Source organism: Salminus brasiliensis, chromosome 6 (assembly GCF_030463535.1).
Source record: "Salminus brasiliensis chromosome 6, fSalBra1.hap2, whole genome shotgun sequence".
Lineage (NCBI taxonomy): Eukaryota > Metazoa > Chordata > Actinopteri > Characiformes > Bryconidae > Salminus > Salminus brasiliensis.
The window spans coordinates 4,329,633-4,351,872 of NC_132883.1; the positions used below are offsets into that span (position 1 = coordinate 4,329,633).

Below are 22,240 nucleotides of genomic sequence, written 5' to 3' on the forward strand. Positions count from 1 at the left end.
ATGGCATTTATTTCATGATTCAGCTAACAAAGTACAAATGTATTCCATGATTGTTGAGTACTCGGCTAACAAAGTACAAATGTTTTCACCATAGGTTGGATTAAAATCACCAACTTGAATATTTTTTTACAAGAACAAGAGGTTGCAACCCTGCGGTTTCGGTTGTTGTGGGATGCCACTGTAATATCACTGCATTCATCCTTTTTAGAGGTTTTGTCCCACATGGAAAGATGACCCAGAGTCTTTTCTTCTTTTTTTTTAACTTGTTTTGCAACATAGAAAACAGAAAATCCAGAATTAAAACTCCATGCAAGCACTTCTCTGCAACATACGCAAAATTAAAGACTGGTTTTATGACACAGAATAAGTACATAGTACCATACTATACTGACCCACTTCATTACCTCCACTTTTATAGTATTTACAGAGCAAGAACTATTCAGCTGTACAGTCTTTTACTTTACACACCAGCCTGTTGACCAGTTGGATAAAACTGTACTATAAACAGTACATTCATGGAGCTACGAAATACATAATAATAATAATAGTAATAAAAGCAAAGCACTTTGTAAGTCGCTCTGGATAAGAGCGTCTGCTAAATGCCGTAAATGTAAATGTAAATGTAAAAGATTTAATAGGTTTTTCCTCCGATCCGATCCAAATCTCTCAATGCTGACTACGGGCTGATAGCAATCCGATCCAGGCTTTGTATTTCTATAAATCATACAGCCTCATAATTTAGGTAAACTAAAGTGCTAATCTGCAACTCTAAACCGCAGTAAATCAGTATTTCAGTACCAGTTTCTGTAATCAGACGAAATTCTAATCTGATCTACTTCTTTTGGAGCAACTTTTTGATCTGTTTTAAACTCTACAGTGTTTCATATCTTACAGTCCAGTCTGACTGACCTGCCTGACCTTTCAGCTCCCAGCTCCTTTACTACTCTGCAGTCTGATCACTGAGTGTGAGTGCATTAGCATTAGCATTAGCATTAGCCTCCTCCTGGGTTCTGAGTGAGCCGTTCAGAGCTGGTTTAGAACCGAGGAAAGGAGCGTGGTTCTCTCACTGGTAGAACAGAGCAGTTCCACCATGGTCTGGTTTCTAATCAGTTCCAGAGTAAAGACGGGATGATGGGAGGAACGTTAGATCTTCCTAAATGGAGATAATGGAGTAAAATATCTCCGTCGTTGCAGAGCTACAACCGAACTGGGTGTTTTTTGGCAGCGTGGAGAAAAACGGCAGAAAATAGATCAGCATTTAGTGGAAGAGTGAAGAGCTGAGATCCTCCTCTTCTGACAGATCTGAGAGACGTCTGCTGTTGCTGCCGGGTCTCGTTTACAGCGAGGCTCTGAGCTAACGCTAAGCTAAAGTCTTACACTTCCCCGAACTTTCCGTTCCACCTTAAATAACACAGCAGTTTTGCTCTGCTGCTGAAACGTACACACTATAACTCCAGCACTGTTTAAGGTGGAATGGAGAGTTAGCATTAGAAGCTAACTTTAGCTTTTGTTTTGGCTGCTAACTGGTAACGTCGGCGTTCTTATCAGTTCTAATAAAGCTCTGTGTGGTTTCACTCACTGAAGTAAGGTCACAGGTGAACTCTGTCTGGGTAGTTCTTAATAAAATGAGACGTCTATTAATGGCGGATAGAGGAGGCCGGAGGGTGCTCTCAGTGTTGCCAACTCCTTAGTAAGGAAAGAAGCTATTGGCTGTCCTAAAAGTAGCTAGAAGTCGCTAAATGATGTCATCCACTAAATGATGTCATCCGCTAAATGATGTCATCCGCTAAATGATGTCATCTGCTAAATGATGTCATCTGCTAAGTGATGTCATCGCCTAATTTGCATAATTGTTCCATTGCTTGTATTTAGAGCTGTAGAATAAAGGGATAATGTTGTGGGAGAGAAAAAAGACACCCTAAATATTTTAGGACGTCATATGAACTCGTAAATGAACGTAAATAAACTTCTTCTTTTTTAGCATTTAAATCAGGCTTTCACTTCCCAAAATAACTTTATGATTTGAATGCTTTGTCTAGACCCACATTACATAAATAATTTCTGCCTAAATTACATAAATCAATTCTGTCCTGTGTTGTTAAATATTTGCAGATCATATTTAATCAAAAGACTGTTGGGTGTGGGGTGAAACCGCTACTCTACGTTTAACTTCCTCCTTTATCCGGGCTGGAGACCAGCAAAGTGACCCAAGAAGAGACAGTTTCTTAGTTACTTAGTTAGTCTTTTTCTTTTTAGTTTTGAGGTGAGTGAGTGACTGAGACTGTGTAAATTAGTTAAATGCAGTGATTTAGTTGTCTGTCACACTGAAGACTGACATCCTGCTCTGTAAATAAGGGGCCGGGGTCAGCAGTGGCGGCTTTGGGCATGCACAATTCATTAGCAGTGTGGACGTGGAGCCGTGAGGGTCTGCTCTGACTGGGAGGCCAAGCACTGTGAGTGTTGTGGGGGACGGGGCTCTCGGCAGCACTCAGCGCTGCTGAGGACAGTAACTAAAGGACATGTGTATGTGTTCACCTCAGAGTCTCCAAAACTCTCTAATAATACCAGAAAACGTTGCTAGATTTGTTGTTAGTCACTTATTTAAAAAAAAAGTCATTAGAGAGGTCGGAAAGGTCGCTAAATACAGCGATAAAGTTAAGCACTAAGTTGGCAACACTGGTACTCTGCTATAGCAAACCTACGGATCGGAAATGGATCAGATCGGGACATCCCAAATGATAATAATAATAATAATAATAATAATAATAATAATATGTACAGGTAAACCCTAAACTTAAATAAATAAATAAATAATGATAAATTTGATTTGATGGGCTGAGTGGATTGCAGTGCTTCACACACAAGACCAGTGTAATTCTGAGCACCAACTTATCTTTGGCCAAAAGGTCTAAGAATAAATAGGTATGTACATAAAAATAATCTATTAAAAATGAAAAAATAGATGATAAAACTCAAAGAAAATGAGATGAGATATTTATGAGATATTTATACTTACATAATTTAAATAAATAGGCCTACCTTTGATATATATATGTATATTAATCTGTGTACTGTATGTATATATGCGCGTGTGTGAGTGTGTGTATATAGATATGCTCTAACTGAAGATATTAAGGAACTTACAATGAACTGACCAGTCTTAATAACAGGTCAGTACCTATGCAGCATAGATCTTATCTGAATCTTATCTGAATACACCTACAGTCTGAAAGGAAACCTGATGCTGTCTGGAAGCTGGACGACACGACGCTGGATTAGTAACAGTAGATGAGCGATTAGTAGATGATTTCACTTCACTGCCGGTTAACACCTGTAACCTGTCGATCAGGAGAGTTCTGGAGGAGTCTGGTCGGCCTGGAAAATAAACCACGAGCACACAAACAAGCCAAGAAACGTCCCATGCCAAGACACTGCGAGATCAGACGCTCTACGGTTTCCTCCTTCAGTTTTTTGTTGTTGTTGTTGTTGCCAGTAACAAAAAAAAAAGATGGTCCTTGTAGTGAACATCTGCCACCATAAAGAGTTCCTCCACACACACACACACACACACACACGAAAAAAGCCTCACGTCGGAGGAGCCAGACTTCTCAGGTTTTGATGAAGCAGTTCAAGAACGGCTCCGTTTAGAAAAGGTCCGTTTTTGTCATCGTCAGCATCTGCTGCTGCTTCTGCAGTGTTTGCAGAGCCGCGGCGTCCATGTGGTCGCCCTCACGCGAAAATCAACTGTCTGCAGTTTCTCTGCTGAAGTTTCCCTTTGGTGCAGTCCTTCAGTCCACCACAGCCGAGTGTGTCGGTCCGGGCCACCCACCTGCTGTCAAACACACAAAGAACAGCAGTAAATAGTGCTGCCCTGTTGAAGGACCTCATATAACATCATCACTGAGGTTCTACCACCAACATTAGCGGCCAGATTCTGAAACTGACATAAAGCTTTATACCTTATATGCATGAAAATTAGGGAACCTATCATCCAGGGGTTCAATCAAAATAGAATTTGTTGTAAAAAAAAAAAAAAAAAAGCCTAATGTGGGATGAATGGACCAATCAAAATGCTCCAAAATGACAAAATGAGAATATTTTACATTGACTTCCATTAGAAGTTAGTTCCTGTTTTGGAGATATACTATTTGGACAAAAGTATTGGGACACCTACACTTTACCCCTACTGGAGCTTTAATAACATCCCATTCTAAACCCATAGGCATTATTAATAAGAAGCCGGTTCCCTTTTGCTCTAAGCTCTACCAGCAGCAGCAGGTCTGGAGCTCTGCAGTTATTGAGTCAGTTGGAGGCTTTTCTGCACTCTGCTCTGAGCTCAGCACTCGGCCCTGACCCCGCTCTGTAACTTTACGTGGTCTGACAGACACTCTGTGGACACTGAGCTGCTCTCTGTGAGCTGTTCCTCCTAAACTCTTCCACTATTCAGTAATAACACCACTCACAGCTGATGGAGGAAGATCTAGAAGGAAGGAAATTATCAAATTTTACCAGCTGACTTGTTGATGTTGTTGCAGCTGTGTCTCCTATTACATACAGAACCACGCTGGAGTTCAGTGAGCTCTTCAGAACCTCCCATTCTTTCACTAATGTGTGTAAGAAAGGCAGACTGCACGGCTAGGGGCTTGATTTTACACACCTGTGGCAATGGGACTGGATGAAACTCCTGAATTTATTGATTAAGAGTGTCCCAATACTTTTGTCCACATAGTGTATGGTTTTTTTTTTTAAATACGATTTATTAAAAAGTAGCCTATGGTATTATATCATACCCCAAATGGACTCACGATATTAGCACATCAGCACATTATAGCAATCACCCATGTCATAAATTTTAACTACTGCCAAAACTAGGAATTCATAAGACTTTATTTGGGACAAAGCATCACAGCGAAGCTCGATCTGCTCTTAACAAAACACCACAGCTAATGAATCAAGGGTATGAAGTCCGGCTGCTGGTTCTGGTGTTTCTCCTCTCCTGCTGTGCAGACTGACATATCTGAGGGCAGATCTTTCTGTCAGATTTGACGGATGTGTCTGAATTTCTCATGACTTTCAGAACTAGTCTGTCTGATAACAGCCCCCCAACGGTGCTCATTCATGTATGGATCCAACTGTAGGTGACTTTGTTGTCCATACTTGAGACATACCGAGGCAAAGCTCAGACTAAGGTTGGTGTAGTGTAGTGGGTAACACACAGTGCCCTTCCTGTGGAAGACTATGGGACATACCAGGCAGGCCCAGCATGCTACACCAATAAGAATCCTTGGGGCAAGCCTCCCAACTCTACATTCTTCTAACCCGTGTATGGCCATATCTGTTTGGCGAATTTCCCAATTCGCTACTGCCAGGAAACCCACCAGTTCGTAGCCCCCCCAGCACTAGAAATGCTCCCGACACCTTAGGAGGGTAAGGACTTAACACACGTCTCCTCTGACACATGCAAGGTAGACATGCCAGCCATCGCCTCTTTTCAAACTGCTGCCGATGCGGCATCGATGGAAGGCCATCAGCGCTGGGTCCCCAGGTCCACTGCACCAGCTAACAGTCGCCTGTGCTGGCCAACATCGCTTAAGAGTGCTGAGAAGGGAGAGAACAGCCAGTGCTCTCTCTGACTCCGGATGCTGATGGTAAAGCATCATGGCTCGGGATTGGAACTTGCGACCTCCAGGCCATGGTGGCTGAGCTGACTCAGACCCACCTGGGCAACATGATCCTAGCGTGAGTCGCTCTGCAGAGGAGCATCATACAAATACTGTAAATGTAAACAAACTGGGAATTTAATAGATGGATTATCTGGTTCCAGTGGCTCCTGTCAAGGGCTGGGATCCACAAGAACCAAAAAAGTGCTCCAAGAAAGGACCTTCCACACCCAGGGCTCACTGATGGCGATGGTCAAAAGCCGATCTGCACCAAGAGACCTTCCAGCTTCAAGTACAGCTCAGCTCGACCTGCCATCCCTTAAAACCCATGGAAGAGGAGCGTCCAGGCTTTTTTCTGTCCTGCACCGAAGTGGTGGAACGAACTTCCCCTGGGTGTTCGAACAGCAGAGTCCAACACTCGTTGTCTTCAAACCCAGACTGAAGACCCTCCTCTTCAGAGAGTACTCAGGTTAGGAGAAGAGTACTATGGTCTCCATGTTGACTTGTGTTTAGTAGATTCTAAGCTTAGGTTAGCTGAAGTTATTCTTGAGTAATTCGCTCTGGAGAAGAGCGTCTGCTAAAGGCCTTAAATGTAAATGTGATCAATGGACACCCCACCTCACAACATACAGGACTTGCTCTAAGGATCTACTGCTAACGATACCACCTTCAGAGGTCTGAGCTGTTTCGGTGGCCCTACACTATGCCATACATTGAGTATATATTGAGAGTATGAGTTCTTGGTGCTTTGGTCCACTCCATGATTTCACTCGTCATTTCGGTGACAGATTACTCAAGGCACCCTGGCTTCTTTTCAATATCCTGTTCCAAAATGAAAATGATAACATCCATGATCTCAAAGCGATGTGGTTAATATGATACGCTAAGAAAGAACAGCGGAGCGGAATTCATCATTTAAATGACAGCCGCTGATTAATCTTCTCTCTGTGAAAGGCTGTTAAACTTTATTTAGGTAGAACGATGAACTGCGAGATAATTACGTCTCTTTATTATTTGATGATGGCGGCAAAAAAGTGAGCAGTTCAAAGGCTCTTCCTTGCTGAGATCAACCTGATGGAGCTGCCATCTGTTCAGGCAATGTGGCATAATTCGGAAAGAGCCCAGTTACTGTTACGCGAAATGACATTCACATACAAAGCACAGACTTGCCTTCTGTATCTACAGTGATAAATTGTCAAAAGTATTTGGACACCTGCTCTTTCACTGTTACTCCCCCAAATCTAAGGGTTTAAAAAAAATCCTGCCTTTGTTGGAGTAACTGTCTCTACTGTCCAGGGAGGAAGGCTTTTGGCTAGATTTTGGACGGAGCATTGCTGTGAGGATTTGATTATACTAGCAACAAGAGGGGTACCACCAGTACAGTTCTTCCACTGCTCCACAGCTCAAAGCTAGGGGGCTTTACACCCCTCTAGCCCAATGGGTTGATGTTTATCTGCTCCAGAGAGCCCTATTCTGTTGTCAGTACGTCTCTATAGATACTATACAAGATGTGTGTGTATGGGGTGCAATGGGTGCTACTTAAAGTAGATGAATTTGTTCATTAGTAAAGGTCTAGTTACCGTTTCTCTACCTTTCTCTCTATAGGAAGTGAGTTAGTTGTTTATTTTATATTCCCTGGCTCTCCCTGCAGGTTTACTGCTTTGTCTTTTATTCTTCCACGTTAATGAAGTTACTTACATGCTCTAATGTCTTCATGCAGTTTGGGAATATCCATATCAACTATCACTATTTCAGAGAATTTTATGCAAGCTTAGTCCTTTTTTTTTTTTTTTCAAAGGCTGGAGTAATAGTGAAGTAATGAGATGTGCTGCAGCTGGAGGAGAGAGCGGGTGTGTTCTGGAGAGATAGAGGCCAAGTGGAAAATCAACGTAAAAGAGCTTAGTAGAGATTTAGAAGGACAGGAGAGAGAGGGAAGAGAGGGAGAGATTTGCTAGTCCTGAATATGCAGACCAGAGGGCACTCGCCTAAAGATTCGAAACACCTTAAACACGGGATTAACAGCATTAAATTCCCCAACAATCCAATTTCAGTACTAAGAGCAAAACTCCAAGAGCACTGAGCTTTTGTGGCAGGTCTTCTCTGCTAATTTCCTGAACTGCAGATGAATTTAAGCATGTGTGCCGAGCGCGATCCGACTCGCAGCTGTGGACGGAGACAGATATTACGACCGGATATCATCGCTGTCACGCTAAAAAAACCTCGTACCTCCATTTTCACTGCTTTGTGCTTAATGACATCTGGCAGTTGCTCTACTCATTGTGTACAAATTTCTTGATGAATGAACCAACAGAAAAGCTCCAAAAAGTTGCTGTTTTGGAGATAAGCTATGACAATAAAAGGACAAAAGTATTGGGACACCTGCTCATTCACTGCTTCTTCTGAAATCAAGGGCATTGAATAAGAGTTTATCCTACTTCTGTTGGAGTATCCGTCTCTACTGTCCAGGGAAGAAGAAGGCTTGCGGCTAGATTTTGGAGGAGCATTGCTGCAAGCCTTTGATTGCATTCAGTGACGATAGCTTTAGTGAGGTCACCTCATCATCCCCAACGCCCCAACTCATCCCAAAAGTACTGGATGGAGCTCCACCACCATCATCATTCCAGAGAACACAGTTCTTCCTCTGCTCCACAGCTCAATGCTGGGGGGCTTTATACCCCTCTAGACCACACAGGTGCCAATAGGTTCCTGTTTACCTGCTCCAGAGAGTCCTATTCTATTGCCGTTACTTCTCTACATTGGCTAGACAAGCTGTATGTTTGTGTGTGGGTGCATTTGCACATCTGTTTTAGGAATGGGTGCAGCTTGTTGTGGATGTTTCTAATCAATTTTGACTGATTAGCTTAGCAGCTGCTGCAGCAGAACCGTGGAGTCAGGCCGGAAGTCCTGAAGGTGGAAGGGAGTCTCTCAGAACTCTTATTTGTGCTTATGTATGTTAATTTAATTTGCATATTGTCTGATTGGACAATATGTTCAGCATAAACTTTCACAAGTGAAGGTCAAGGCCTTAAGGTCATGCCTGTGGCACCAGGAGCCTTCTGTCAGTTCTAATTGATAAAACTTACTGATAATATTGATAATATTTTGATATATCGTCCAATGCAAATGCTAAACGTGCTGCACATGTGATTTACTTACATGTAATTATGAAATCTCTATAATGCATAAATGAATTTGACCAAGTTTAATGACTGTAAGATACGCATGCATTCATTTCAAGCATCAGCCGAGTGCAGTACTGTCCAGCTCCTTTAATACACAGCCTCTGTAGCATCAGCATCGTCCCCAGGAACGTGCCACAGTGCCACCACCTTTAAGCACCACTAATTAGCCCTAAAGATAGATCGACCAATTCAGCACAGAGTCCACAGAGCTTAGCCCTTAGCCTGCAGAGCCTCGCCATGGGAGACCAGGCCACAGCCGGCACTCTACATTTTGAGCAACCCCCTTCGAGGCAGCCTGGGTCAGGGTTTACCTGCTACTGCGTCCGGTCCGGCTCTATCTTGGTCTCTCCGTTCTGCTTGTCGCTGTTGGACTTCTGCGAGAGGCGTGTGGACATGGTGGCGGCCTGCACCACGGCCTTGAAGCTGCGCTTCCGCTTCTGCACATTCTGCTCCGGGTGGAAGATGATGACGTACACTTTGGGGATGTAGAGCATGCCCAGAGAGACGGAGGCGCTCAGGCTCATTGACACGGTCAATGTAGTCGTCTGGATGAACATCTGAAAGTCACACACACACACACACACACGGGCTTGCATTATGAAGCAAGGGGGGTCGGGTTTATGATGTTTATGAGGTCATCTGTGGACCTGCCTTCAACCTATCCAGTAACTATGTGGACAACAATGCCAAATTGACAAAAGTATTGGGACACCTGCTCATTCACAGTTTTATCCCAAATCAAGGCTATTAAAAAGAGTGTATCCTGCTTTTGTTGGAGTAACTGTCGCTACTGTCCAGGGAGGAAGGCTTTCGGATAGATTTTGGAAGATCATTGCTACGAGGATTTGATTGTATTCACTGTACTGGATGGTGCACCACCACCACCACCATCATCATTCCAGAGAACACAGTTCTTCCCCTTCTCCACAGCTCAATGCTGAGGGGGGGTTTATACTCCTGTAGCCCACACTTGGCATTAGGCAGCATGGTGCCAATAGGCTCATGTGTATCTGCTCCAGACTTCTCAATAGAGACTAGATGAGCTGTGTGTATGCATCAGGGGGCAATTGGTGCAGCTTAAAGCTGCTGAATGCATTCATTAGAAGGGGTGTCCACAAATATTTGGACATAGTGTATCTAATTGAATTATGAATTCTGTAAGTTTCTTGTTTCTTTCCAGTACTCTGTTCGGTACACCATGATTCAGAACCTAGCACACTACATACGAGTCCAGGAGACTGACCTATTTTAAAACAGCCTTCAATTATTTAAATCTACTGTTAAGAGCCTGATATTACAGAAAAAAAACCTGAAATGACGCTGAAATGCGTGTATATACACTGTCGCCAGGGGGTCTAATGAATAAATAAAATCCCAAAGACAATTCCCAGCAGGGAATATTGTGCACAGTGTCACTGCAAAAAGCGAAGAGGACTGCAGGCCTTGGTGGGGGTCCACTTGGCAGAGGGTGCACACAGCCAACTAACGCTGCAGTTTTTAATTCCCACTGCGGCTCCTCTTAGCTTTATTAAGACGGGTAAAGACATTGTTTCTCCGGCACCCCCACGCTCCTCTTTATCAGCCTCCCACCACAATTAAACCCCTCGCTGCTATGAAGCAGGGCCTTTGTCTCCATGTCATGGTGTGTCTTCAGGAGATAAAGAGAGGGGAGGAAACGTTTTCTTTTCGGCGCGTCTCATCCCATCCTGTGTTTGCTCATTGCCATATGAAAGGTCTCTTCAAAAGAGAAATTGCGTGAGACACAACTTTGGCTTGTTATCACGGGTCTGGCAGGTTGCTCCTCGCTTTGGCGCATTCATATTGAAATGACTTCATTTTCCATAATTTCTCTACTTAGGGACTTAAGTAGTCGCTAAACTGTCGGCCCTTTGTTGACGAGTTTGAGCTGAGCTGGGGAGAGATACTGCGGGGGGTAAATGGTGGCTGTTCCTGGAAAGCAGTAATTTTCCTCTGTGCAGGTACACTCACTCACACACATACACACACACACACACTGTGTGGTTTCTTATGTTATAAGGGAACGAAGGATGACATAAATTGAGCATTAAGAGCAAATGGAGTTAATGGTATACCTGAAACACAGTTCCCCAGGGCTCAGTAACGGGGTTACACTGCTTCAGGAATGCATTCACAGGGCTTGGAATAGGGTGTAGTATTTTGCATAGCAAAAGCTGCCACTTAACATTAGAAGGGGCGTCCACAAACATTTGGACACCACATAGATGTACCACACGGGTTCCCGCTCACCTTCTCCGTTGACTGTGCTGTGCCGAAGAAGATGGGCACGAACGCCAGCCAGACGATGCAGGTGGTGTACATGGTGAAGCCGATGGGCTTGGCCTCGTTGAAAGTCTCAGGAACACCCCTGCTCTTGACCGCATAGACGGTGCAGGTGACCATCAGCACGATGCTGTAGCTCAGGCAGCAGATAAGCGACAGGTCGGACATGTCGCACTTTAGGACGCCACGAGCCAGCTCCGGGTTCGGTGGCCGCTGCTCCTCGTAGTCCACGATGGTATGGGGTGGCACCACCCCGAACCAGATGAACACTCCCACCACCTGCGGGAGGAGAGGATGAAGGCCTGGTATGAGTTTCCCCAACAGTATTATGGCACAAAAAGCACATGAAGATGCTATGGTGGATAGATGGATAGTTGCGGCTAAAAATATTGAAGGACTGAATTTAAATCCACACAGAACTTCAGAAATGGGCCGGACAAAATTAATGGCACCCTTAACTTAATATTTGGTAACAATAGCTGAAATCAATCAGTTCCTGGAACCATGAATGAGCTTCTTACACCTCTCTACTGGAGATCCGGACCACTCTTCTATTACACATGTTCATCAGAATTTACATTTCTGGGTCCTTATATATGGTTTGGGTTTGTTCCGCTGGACGACCCATGGACTCTGATGGAGACCCAGCTTTCTGACACTGGACCCTGATATTGCTTCAGACATCAAAAACCCAGATGCAGCAAAACAACCCCAAACCACCAGGAACATCTCGACTGAAGACCTTCTCTTTACAGCCCTCATTTCAGTTTCCGGTAAAGGTACAACAATGTGCTTCACCAAAAAGCTCACAGGACGTTCTCCCAGGAGGATTACGGCTCCCTCAGGTACGTTTTGGCAAACTTCAGTCTGGCTTGTTTTTAGTCACTGTTGTTTTATGACTCCTACCATAGCACCTAATTTCATTCAGAACGATGACTGGGGCAATCCAAAAAACACGCTACTGACATAATAACCATGCTACCGAGAACAATGGCAATACTTTTACAAGAGAAAACAGACTGTACAGGTATTAATACAGAAATACACAAGAGATAATTACAGGTGAAACAGGTATCAGTTTTCTGGAGAAGCTGATCTCTGAGTCCGTTTGAGATTGGGTTGGTGTGGCATGAGGGCCTGTTCACTCATGACAGACACTGGCTGAACCATGCTCGCTTTCGGATGAGGAACCTCCTCCTTTCCCACTTTGACAGATTAGAGATTAAGCACAAGTTAAAAGACACTGTTGAAAGTATTAGAATAAGATCCTTGAGGAACTTTTGGAGGTTCTTCTGTTTGAGACTGTGGAGAAACCTCCTAACCCCTTACCACAGCCAGGCGTATTACTCAGTAACTACAGGGATTTCTGTACAAACTGGTGGGGCTGTTCTTTGATAATAGTAGTTTGTAATAACACCTTCGGGCCACCAGGGGGTCATAGGCCCTGGTTGGTGTGGCGCAACAGATAACACCTCTACCTGCCAGTGAGCTATTACACCATGTGGGAGACCAGGGGTTTGATTCCCGGTCTGGGTGACTATGCTGCGCTACACCAATAAGAGTCCTTGGGCAAGACTCTTAACACTACATTGACCCTCCTCTGTAATACCAGTAACCTTGCAAGTCGCTCTGGATAAGAGTGTTAGCCAAATGCCATGAATGTAAATGTAAATAAGGTGTTAAAGGGGTTAAGGTGTTTTGAGGAACATTTTTCTTTTAAAAAACTTTTCCTGAAGGTTCCTTAAAGCACCTGAATAGATTCCTCCACAGTTTTAAACTGGAGAACCTCCAAAAGATCTCATGTAAATACCATGGTAAAAAACATGCAAGAAGCATTTTTAACTGCAACTGCACCTTTCTGGAAAAAGTGGGGCATTTTCTGAAACACAAATGGCAGAAGTTTCCATATTTATGACCAACTAATATATATGATGGGAAGGATACAATTTTGGTTGTTGGTTTGGCGCAACAGACGCCATGTGGGAGGCTGGGGTTCGATTCCTGGTCTGGGTGACTATGCTGCGCTACATCAATAAGAGTCCTTGGGCAAGACTCCTAACACTACATTAGCCCACCACTGTAATACGAGTAACCTTGTAAGTCGCTCTGGATAAGAGCGTCTGCTAAAATGCCATGAATGTAAATGAATTTAAGAAGGTGTGGCCTTACAAGACTGTTTAGCCCGTGAAGGCCCAACTGAAATGAGATGGTCTGTTCTGCGGCGGATTTCTTGAGTCCTGTGTCACAGCATGCAATGAATCTTGCGAAATGTCGGCCGGCCAAGGACCTACCTGTTGAATTCTTCATTGCAATGGAAAAGAAGGGCGCTTTTCTCAGCTATATACGAAGACGTTTTCGTGAGACAGCCTAGTTGCACTGCTGTGAGAAAAAAACGGTATTCGAATATTCGACAAACCCCTAAACTGGGACACAGCTTAAGATACGTTTGAGAAAGTGGGTTCTAATCAGGCAGAAGGGTTCTAATGACTCATGCATAAAGTCGATGGTTAAATTGCATTACAGCTAACCGCGGTCTACGGCCTAAGCTAATTTAATCAGTATAGGCAATCCCACTCATGGTTTAGTTCATGTCCGCTGGAACAGAAACAGCCATCTTCAGGATCTGAAAAATTCTTTTAATAGCAAAAACATGTTCTTGTTATGATGTGGGAACTCAAGCAACCACTGAGCTTACTCCCGTTTCTGTGTTTTGCTGGAGGAAAGATTTGCGCTAGCAGCGGAAAACTCACAGAACATCTTGTTTTAGACCTGTACAAGATAATTGTTTTAATTGGCCTCGCTAAACTTCAACTTAATGGGGTTTAATTTGGGGGTTTTGACCCTCCTGACAGCCCGGGGGAAAGAAAGAGACAGAGTAAACTGCAGCATTCGTTGCTCTCGCACATCTATTCAGCGGCAGGCCGCCTCAGACTGCAGCAGCTGGATGTCGGAAGCACATGAATACAACACCGCCTCTCCCCACCTGCTCCTAGCAGGAACTTGCCCACCAAAGCAGCGCTCCACCTGTTCGTAAGGGCATGTCAGGTAACTCCTGAAACCAGAAACGTCCGGAAGAGAAAGTTCCAGGGCTGGGAGGGGAAGCAGAACATCAGCATGTTGCCGTGGAGACAGATGTTGCTGTCAAGGCGCTCGAGAGAATCCGCTGGGGCTCGTTGACACCTCAGTCATCATGCGAGGGGGGGTGGAGCATGGATGCGTCCTGCTGTCAATCAGCCGCCGCCAGCAGACCGCTAATCTCCTCTCCCCCGCGCCCCACTTTCACTGACTCATGCATATCACGCTCGCGCTGCGGCCCAACCACAATGCCTTTAATAATATCCCCCTCGCAGAAGTGTACATCAGCAATAACAAGGAGCTACTTAGCACCTGCAACTTTTCAGGATGACGGAAACCAAAGGAGCGGGGGCTTTTTTCCACACCCTCCCCGTCTCCGGCATGTTAGTCACACGTCTGTGGATGATACTGACAGATACAGAGTTTTGCTGCTGCTGCATATCAGTGAGCTCGCCCCGTTCACAGTGCAAGCTGAGTGAGGCTGAGCACTCAAGTTGATGAGATGTGCAGCCAGCTTAGCATCATCAACAGCGTGCCGAACCTCACAGAGTCAAGCGATGTGCCTTTCTGTTAAGCCTTGTATTCAGAAATAATTCATAATTCTACCCCAGGGACAGAAGACGCTACAGTGTGTGTGTGATACCTTTGTCAACTTTTTCTTCATCGACGAAGCCGCAACTTAACATTATGCACTTTATCAACCCTGGAAAAAAAGATCCCTAAGGGTGGTTCCTCCCAGAGTGCTCCAGAAGCAGAAAGGGCTGGCAGTGACGTTTTTGCAGCTGCTGCGGTGTCAAACCGGGTAACTACTATGTTCAAAATAGCACACACTGTACTATATACGGCACACAGCATCGGTGTCAACTACAGCCTACGCAAAAAAGGTTCTGTGTGGTGCTACATAGGATTTAAAAGGACGTCCATCAATGTCAAGAATAAGGAACCCAGGCAGAGAACCATTTAAGCATCCAGAACCATTGCCTTGACTAAAGAACCCTTGAGGAACCATCATTAGAGAGTGAATATACTGTATACTGTATAGCCCAGTTCATTAGCTGCATCAGTTACCACTATACCATCAACCCTAGCAGCTGACAGGCTACTTTTCAAGTTGCACTGTGAAATATATAGTACTAGGAGTACATAGTGGAACTTTAGGCTCCTGAAGATGGCGCTGCACGAGGATGATCGGGCTGAAAATATCTGTGGGGTGTGTGATGGGATTCATAGATTGAGAAGAGGTGGTTGTAGGATTGAGTGTAGGCCTAATCGGATACAATCCTGACGAGGTGTTTTTTAATTGAAGCTCTTCTCATAGGATGAGCATCTAAAAGTAGACTATCAAGCTCAAACTACCCCACAGGAATCACACAGTGTGGTGTTGGTGAGTTCCCTCCAATATCCTGTAAATAATATTGTCTGTAAATAATATTGTTATTGTTATTGCTTTTCACTTCTTATTCACTACTTACTATTATTTATATTGTGTATATAGTGGTAATTTATCTATGTTTTTGCATCTGAGTGTCTTGCTATCACATTTCTGCTGTGACACTGAGAATTTCTCCACTGTGGGACTAATAAAGGATTATCTTATCTCTTATCTCTTATCGATCCAGTATTTTCTGTTGATTTTACCTTAGGCCTGATAAAAAGGTAAAAGGAAAAGGTGCACGTATTTGTCACTGTACTATGTACAGCGAAATGTGGTACTGAACTAGGGGCAGTGAGTACACACACACACACAGAGCGGTGGGCAGCCAACTCCAGCGCCCGGGGAGCAGAGAGGGTAAAGGGCCTTGCTCAAGAGCCCAACAGTGGCAGCTTGCCAAGCTCGGGACTCAACCCACAACCCTGTTATCAATAGCACGGCGCTCTAACCACTGAGCCACCACTGCCTACTGATACTTGGTATAGAACCACAAACTGGTGCAATCTCCAACTCAACGGGGCATTTCTGGTTAACTTGGGGCAAAGGACAGATACCCAAGCACCCTGTCAGCTGACCCAATTTGCTTGATCAGAGTACTGGAATTGAATACCACTTGGAAGTGACCTTTACCAGCGAACCACATCTCCACCCCAGCCTTCTCTAATCTAGAACATCTGACTGAAGACCTTGGCTTTAGTCAGCGATTAAATCAAATCCCTCACCTGGAAAGAGATGAGGATGAAAGTGATGACGAGCTGAGACGTGGGGCTGATGAACTTGGGTGGCGTCACAGACTTCTTTCCCTGCTCGAAGATGCGGTAGATGCGGTTGGTTTTGGTGAGCATGGCCGAGTAGGTGATGCACATGCCCAGCCCCAGCAGCAGCCTGCGGAAAGCGCACACCACGGCGCCCGGCTCCGCGATCATGAGGAAGGTGATGAGGTAGATGAGGAAAATCCCGACCAGCAGTACGTAACTAAGCTCGCGGCCGGCCGCCCGCACGATGGGCGTGTCGTTAAAGCGGACGAAGGTGATGATGACGGACAGCGTGGCCACGATGCCCAGGATGGCAAGGAAGACGGGGATGATGGCCCAGGGCGAGTGCCACTCCAGCTTGATGATGGGCGTGGGCCTGCAGGCCGTGCGGTTGGGCGTGGGCCTCATGTCGAAGGGGCACATCTCGCAGTTAAACTCGTCCGCTTGGTACTGATAGCCGTCGCACAGCTCACAGTGCCAGCAGCACGGGACGCCCTTCACCATCTTCTTCCTCTCGCCTGGGCGGCATGGGAAGCTGCACACGGAGTCCGGGATCTGGCGGTCGCCTCCGGACCACTGCATTTCCTCCACCTTAGAGACACAGAGCAGGGTGGGTTTGCAATGTGCACAGCGTAATAAGAGTCGGGCCAGGTCTTGCAAAAGAACATGGCATTATGATATGATATGACCAGTGGGATCTAAAGACAAAAGTATTGGGACACCTGCTCTTTCACTGTTTCTTCCAACTTCAAGGATATTGCAAAAGAGTTTATCCTGCTGTTGTTGGAGTAGCTGTCTCTACTGTCCAAGGAGGAAGGCTTTCTACTAGATTTTGGAGGATCATCGCTGTGAGAATTTGATTGCTTTCAGCAACAAGTTGTTTTTCATCCCCATCCCCATCAATTAGCTATTTAATGTTTGTTAAATTATGTTTTTCAAACTAATTATGACCTCCAGATTATCTGGAAGTGTTTACAAAACAGCAAACATTCAGACTGTGGTGTAAAATGATGCTACACTAGACAAAAGTATTGGGACACCTGCTCTTTCTTCAATCAAGGAGATTAAAGAAAGAGTTTATCCTATTTTTGTTGGAGTAATTGTCTCTACTGTCCAGGGAAGAGGCTTTCTACTAGATTTTGGTCGAACATTGCTGTGTTTTTGATTGCATTCGACGACAATAGCTTTATAGAATGGATAATCACCACAGCACCTCATCCCAAAAGTACTGAAAGGAGCACCATAATCATTCCAGAGAATACAGTTCTTCCACTTCTCCACAGCTCAATGCTGGGGGGCTTTATACCCCTCTAGCCCACACCTGGCATTTGGCAGCATGATGCCAATAGGTTCATGTTTATCGGCTCTAGAAAGTCCTAGTCTATTAGCTGTACTTCTCCATAAGGGCTCTCTTGTGTCAGCAATGGCTGTGACTTAAAGCAGAGGAATGAATTCATTAGAAGGGGTGTCCACAGACATTTGGACACATCTAGCGGTCAGAATTTAAACACAACACAAAATCAATATAATACTTTGTTTTTGAGAATCGATACGGTAATTAATACTGCAAAACAATACTGCGATACTTTGATATATCGATATTTTTTACACCCCTAAATAAGAGCAGTGGTTCTTGAAGACTTGAAGACCTGCTGCACAGATTCAAGTACAGATCATTATCCCGCTCTCCTGCCAAAGAACTGGATAATGATGAGCTGGATAATAAGGTGTCTTGGGGCAGCACTGTGCAGTTCAGAAGATCCTCAGGACTGGAGCTGAGGACCACTTTGATCATGTAGGTTACAGGATGTCATTAATGCTGACATAACAATTGGCTGCCCTCCAGTACAGAAATCTCTTGCCACCTGTCTGAAAGTGAACCTACAAACCTTCAGCTGCTGGGACCCCTCATCTCTAATGCCTCATGATGTGCTACATTCCGCAACACTTGACTGCAGAGCTCACATTATCTCGTGACCCTAGCTGCTGAGTAAATGCAGACCTGGATTCATCGGCATAGGCAAAAATTTACAAAGGTGAAATAGGGGGACACTTACATTGAGTCGGAGGTTGTTGGTCCACTGACCGATGACTCTGTACCCTGGGTTGCTTGTGTTGGTCATTTGATACTGAAAGATGTCGTAGCGACCCGGGGCATCTCCATTTTCATTGAAAAGAACACCAGTGCCAGCACTGCCTGCGAGGGGCAAAAGGAAAACCAGGATTTCAGTTGAATAGACATTAATATACAGACAAAGACTAATCTAAACCCTAACCTTTAACAAGCCCTAGCTTTAGCACAGTCTCAGCCCTCACCTGTGGAAATGATGTGCATTTAGGGTTGCTGTCAACTGCTAAACACTGTGTGGCACCTTTTGTTAGAGTGAGGTCCTGAACCTTTGGTGCTTTAAAGCAGCTGTATATAAGAATTACATTTTCTGCTTATGGACATAGATACAAATGACAGTATTTATAGTGCAGAGACACACTTGAGATGTATCTCAAGGCAGCTGTCAAGCGGCTTGCTGAGGCAGGAAGCAGAAGTGGACGTACTTGCAGGTAATATATTTAACACCTGATATCTGGAACTAAGGCAAGAGAAACAAGGGGACTTCAAACACTAACCAGACAAACCCAAGACCTTAAACCGAACGAGGCGAGGACCAGACTAAGGACATAAACGAACAGAGTGACAACTGGACTAACTAGACAGACTCTAGGACATAAACCGAGCGAGGTAACAACTACACCTTGACTAGACAAACATAAAGACATAAACATAAATACATGGTAAAACCAGAACAGACATGGCAAAACTAGAATATATGAGACAAAACTGGGACAAATGAGGCAAAACCAGGACGGGCATGACAGCAGTGTACCATTATCATGATTTGTTAGGTGTTATTTTAAGGTAAAATTATTACATAAAGTTGCTTTAATAACCAAATAAACACTAAAAAAATAAAAGCGTGCTTTTCCCGTTACTGTACCTTTAACTAGGAGGGCAGTGAGCAGTACCACAAGGCCTAACTGAGGTGCCGCTGTAAAATTAACACCCCCACCCTTCCCTCCTCCAACACCACCACCATCACCATGTAGCCACTCTCAGGGCAGCAGCAGCAGCAGAATGCGTGAGGGAAGTCCCTAGTTCCTTCTGTTTCCAGCCTCTCCAATCTGCTGTATATGGATGATCCATTCATGCATACTTTAACCTGATGAATATTACATATGGAGAGCTCTATTTTTGGCCCCAATCAGATTTTCAAAGCAAATGGGGAATAAGCAGGAGCGGAAAGCAGCCGCAGTGGCACGGGTTAACCTGCGAGTGGCAGTGTGCCTGCGAGCGTCGCTTTTTCTTTTTTCCACTTTCCCCTGTCAATCCCAAGTGGCTGATCTACTGCATTACATCAATTACTCCCCATAATTCGACAAGACTTGCTGTTCCTAATCGCTTTGATAAGCAGCTTGAGTCATGGCGCCAAAGGAGCAGAGGCTTCCCCCTCGCTTTTTTTTTGTCAGAGCTTCGTTTGACGGGACTCCAGGACGGAAATAATTACTTAATGTGTTTTTTTCCCCCAAAATGATCTGAAATAATGCAGATTCATTGTTCGGATTCTCTCCTCCAGGCATTTACTTGCGACAGGGAGGGTGAGCATGAGAGATAGTGTCCTTTTGTGAGGGCAGTCGCCATTTTACAGGGTGGAAATTTTAATGGAGACTTCCATTCGTGGAAAGCTTCTTACCAGGGCCAAGTGTGGCTAGAGAAATACAGTGTCCTCCATAACGTTTGGAATAAGGACACATTATTATTTTTCTTGATATGCTCCTCGCCCTATTTTGTTTTTTACAGTCCCCCTAATTTCAGTGCACCATAATGTTTGGGACGCTTGGCTTCGCAGGTGTTAATGATTACTCAGGTGTGTTCTACTGCCTCATTAGGGCAGTCAAGGCAAGAGCTGTGCCACAGAAATGCACTACCCAGCCACGCCGCTTTGCCATCAGCAGCCGGAGTCAGAGAGAACACAATTGGCCGTACTTTCTCCAAGACGGTAGATGGCGCTCACTCCCCTTATCACTCTTAAGTGATGTTAGCCAGCACAGGTGTCTGTTAGCTGGTGCGGTGGAGCTGGGGACCTGGCTCTTTTTCTTCGAGTGTGTCGGCTGCCCGGTGATGTTTAAAAAGAGGAGGTGACTGGTTTTTCATGTATCAGAGGAGACGTATTTAAGTCTTACTCTACATTTACATTACCTTTACGGCATTTAGCAGACGCTCTTATCTAGAGCGACTTACAAAGTGCTTTGCTATTTACCCAAGAAAGAAACCTTAGCTAGTTAGAATAGACTAATAATTCAAAAGATACCTCTAAGCTTAGACATTATTAAACACAAGACAATAAGGTGACCATAGTACTCTAATCGTCCAAGTACTCTCTGAAGAGGTGGGTCTTCAGTCTGCGTTTGAAGACAGCGAGCGACTCGGCCGTTCGGACACCCAGGGGAAGCTCGTTCCACCACTTTGGTGCCAGGACAGAAAAAAGCCTGGACGCTTGTCTTCCGCGGATTTTGAGGGATGGCAGGTCGAGCCGAGCCGTACTTGAAGCTCGAAGGGCTCTAGGTGCGAATCGGCCTTTGACCATTGCCATCACGTACTCTACTCTACTAGTGTCGAATAAGAAGAAAGAGCACAGAGGTGAGCTTATTAATCGCAAAGGGATGCTGATGGCAGAAGAATCCTCACAAATGGTTAAGAAAATGTATTCAAACACCCATAAATCAAAAGTCTGGAATCTGTACTTTATATGACAGATAGATAGATAGATAGATAGATAGATAGATAGATAGACAGACAGACAGACAGACAGATAGATAGATAGATAGATAGATAGATAGATAGATAGATAGATAGATAGATAGATAGATCATTTCACTGTGTGCATGTTTGCTGAAGTTAAAGGGGTAAAGGTGGAGGTCCAATTCCACCTGTGTCCATCACAAATGGCATAAATATGGGTATTTTTATGGGTGTTGTTTAGCACTGAGGAACGCAGCGAAACCCCTTTTACAGCTGGACTGGGCCCCTTTTTTCAGTTCGACCGGAAACTAGCTGACCCGCTAACCGGAACTGATGGGGAAATGTGAAAAGGGCGCACTGGACTGGTGTGAGACACAAAATGTGTCCCTTTCCCAAACATTATAGAGGACAATGCAGAATTTGAAGTGGTGGGTGAAAAGAGAACAGAGAGAGAGAGAGAGAGAGAGAGAGAGAGAGAGATGCTCTGGTTGATGGAGCACACACTTGCCCTCTATTTGCCAGAGTTATGCACACAAATGAAGTGTCCCTCTGGGGCAGGACAGAGGAATTGATACACAGCACGCTTCACCAACCTACTAACCTGCGGCTAGCTTGGTGCAAACGCCTCAAACCTGCTTGGTGTCTGAAAGCTCAAACCACAGTGAATCACAGTCATCTGTAACCTCCCTTCCACAGTGTCAGCTCCTGTCCTCTCAGCAGCACTGAGAGCAACCTTACAGGCTGTGCTTTTGCCGTGCAGCGCGTCTGCTGAACGGTGATAACAGCAATCTAATGCCGAGATTATTAAAGGAGAAGTTCAGCACGGAAATCTGACTTACACAGTCAGCCCCCGAAATGCGCTTAATCAGCCTGGATCTGTTTGTTGCCCGAATGTGTTTCCTGTATTAAACGTAGCTCTGGAATTATGAGGCACGTCAGTACTCATGTAGGCATCCTGTAGACAGTGTCTTGCGCAGGTAAGGTACTCCAGGGCTAATGACGTTGAAACTACGGCTATGATACCAAGGGACTGGTCAATC

General features: G+C 44.8%; 1 protein-coding gene across 2 annotated transcripts in view; it reads right to left on the bottom strand.

Moving 5' to 3' along the window:
• Window positions 1-26: 26 nt before the first annotated feature.
• Window positions 27-22,240, bottom strand: part of grm6a (glutamate receptor, metabotropic 6a) — a 90,565-nt gene continuing 68,351 nt past the window's right edge. The window contains exons 8-12 of one of the 2 annotated variants that reach the window (XM_072681376.1): window positions 18,463-18,602; window positions 16,373-16,996; window positions 11,111-11,422; window positions 9,154-9,399; window positions 27-3,829 (exon numbers count right to left, since the gene is read on the bottom strand). In XM_072681376.1, coding sequence (XP_072537477.1) covers window positions 9,157-9,399; window positions 11,111-11,422; window positions 16,373-16,996; window positions 18,463-18,602 — 1,319 coding nt within the window. In that variant the 3' untranslated portion in view covers window positions 27-3,829; window positions 9,154-9,156. Of the gene's footprint in view, window positions 3,833-9,153; window positions 9,400-11,110; window positions 11,423-16,372; window positions 16,997-18,462; window positions 18,603-22,240 lie in introns of both variants that reach the window. The other variant, XM_072681375.1, reaches the window with a different exon arrangement.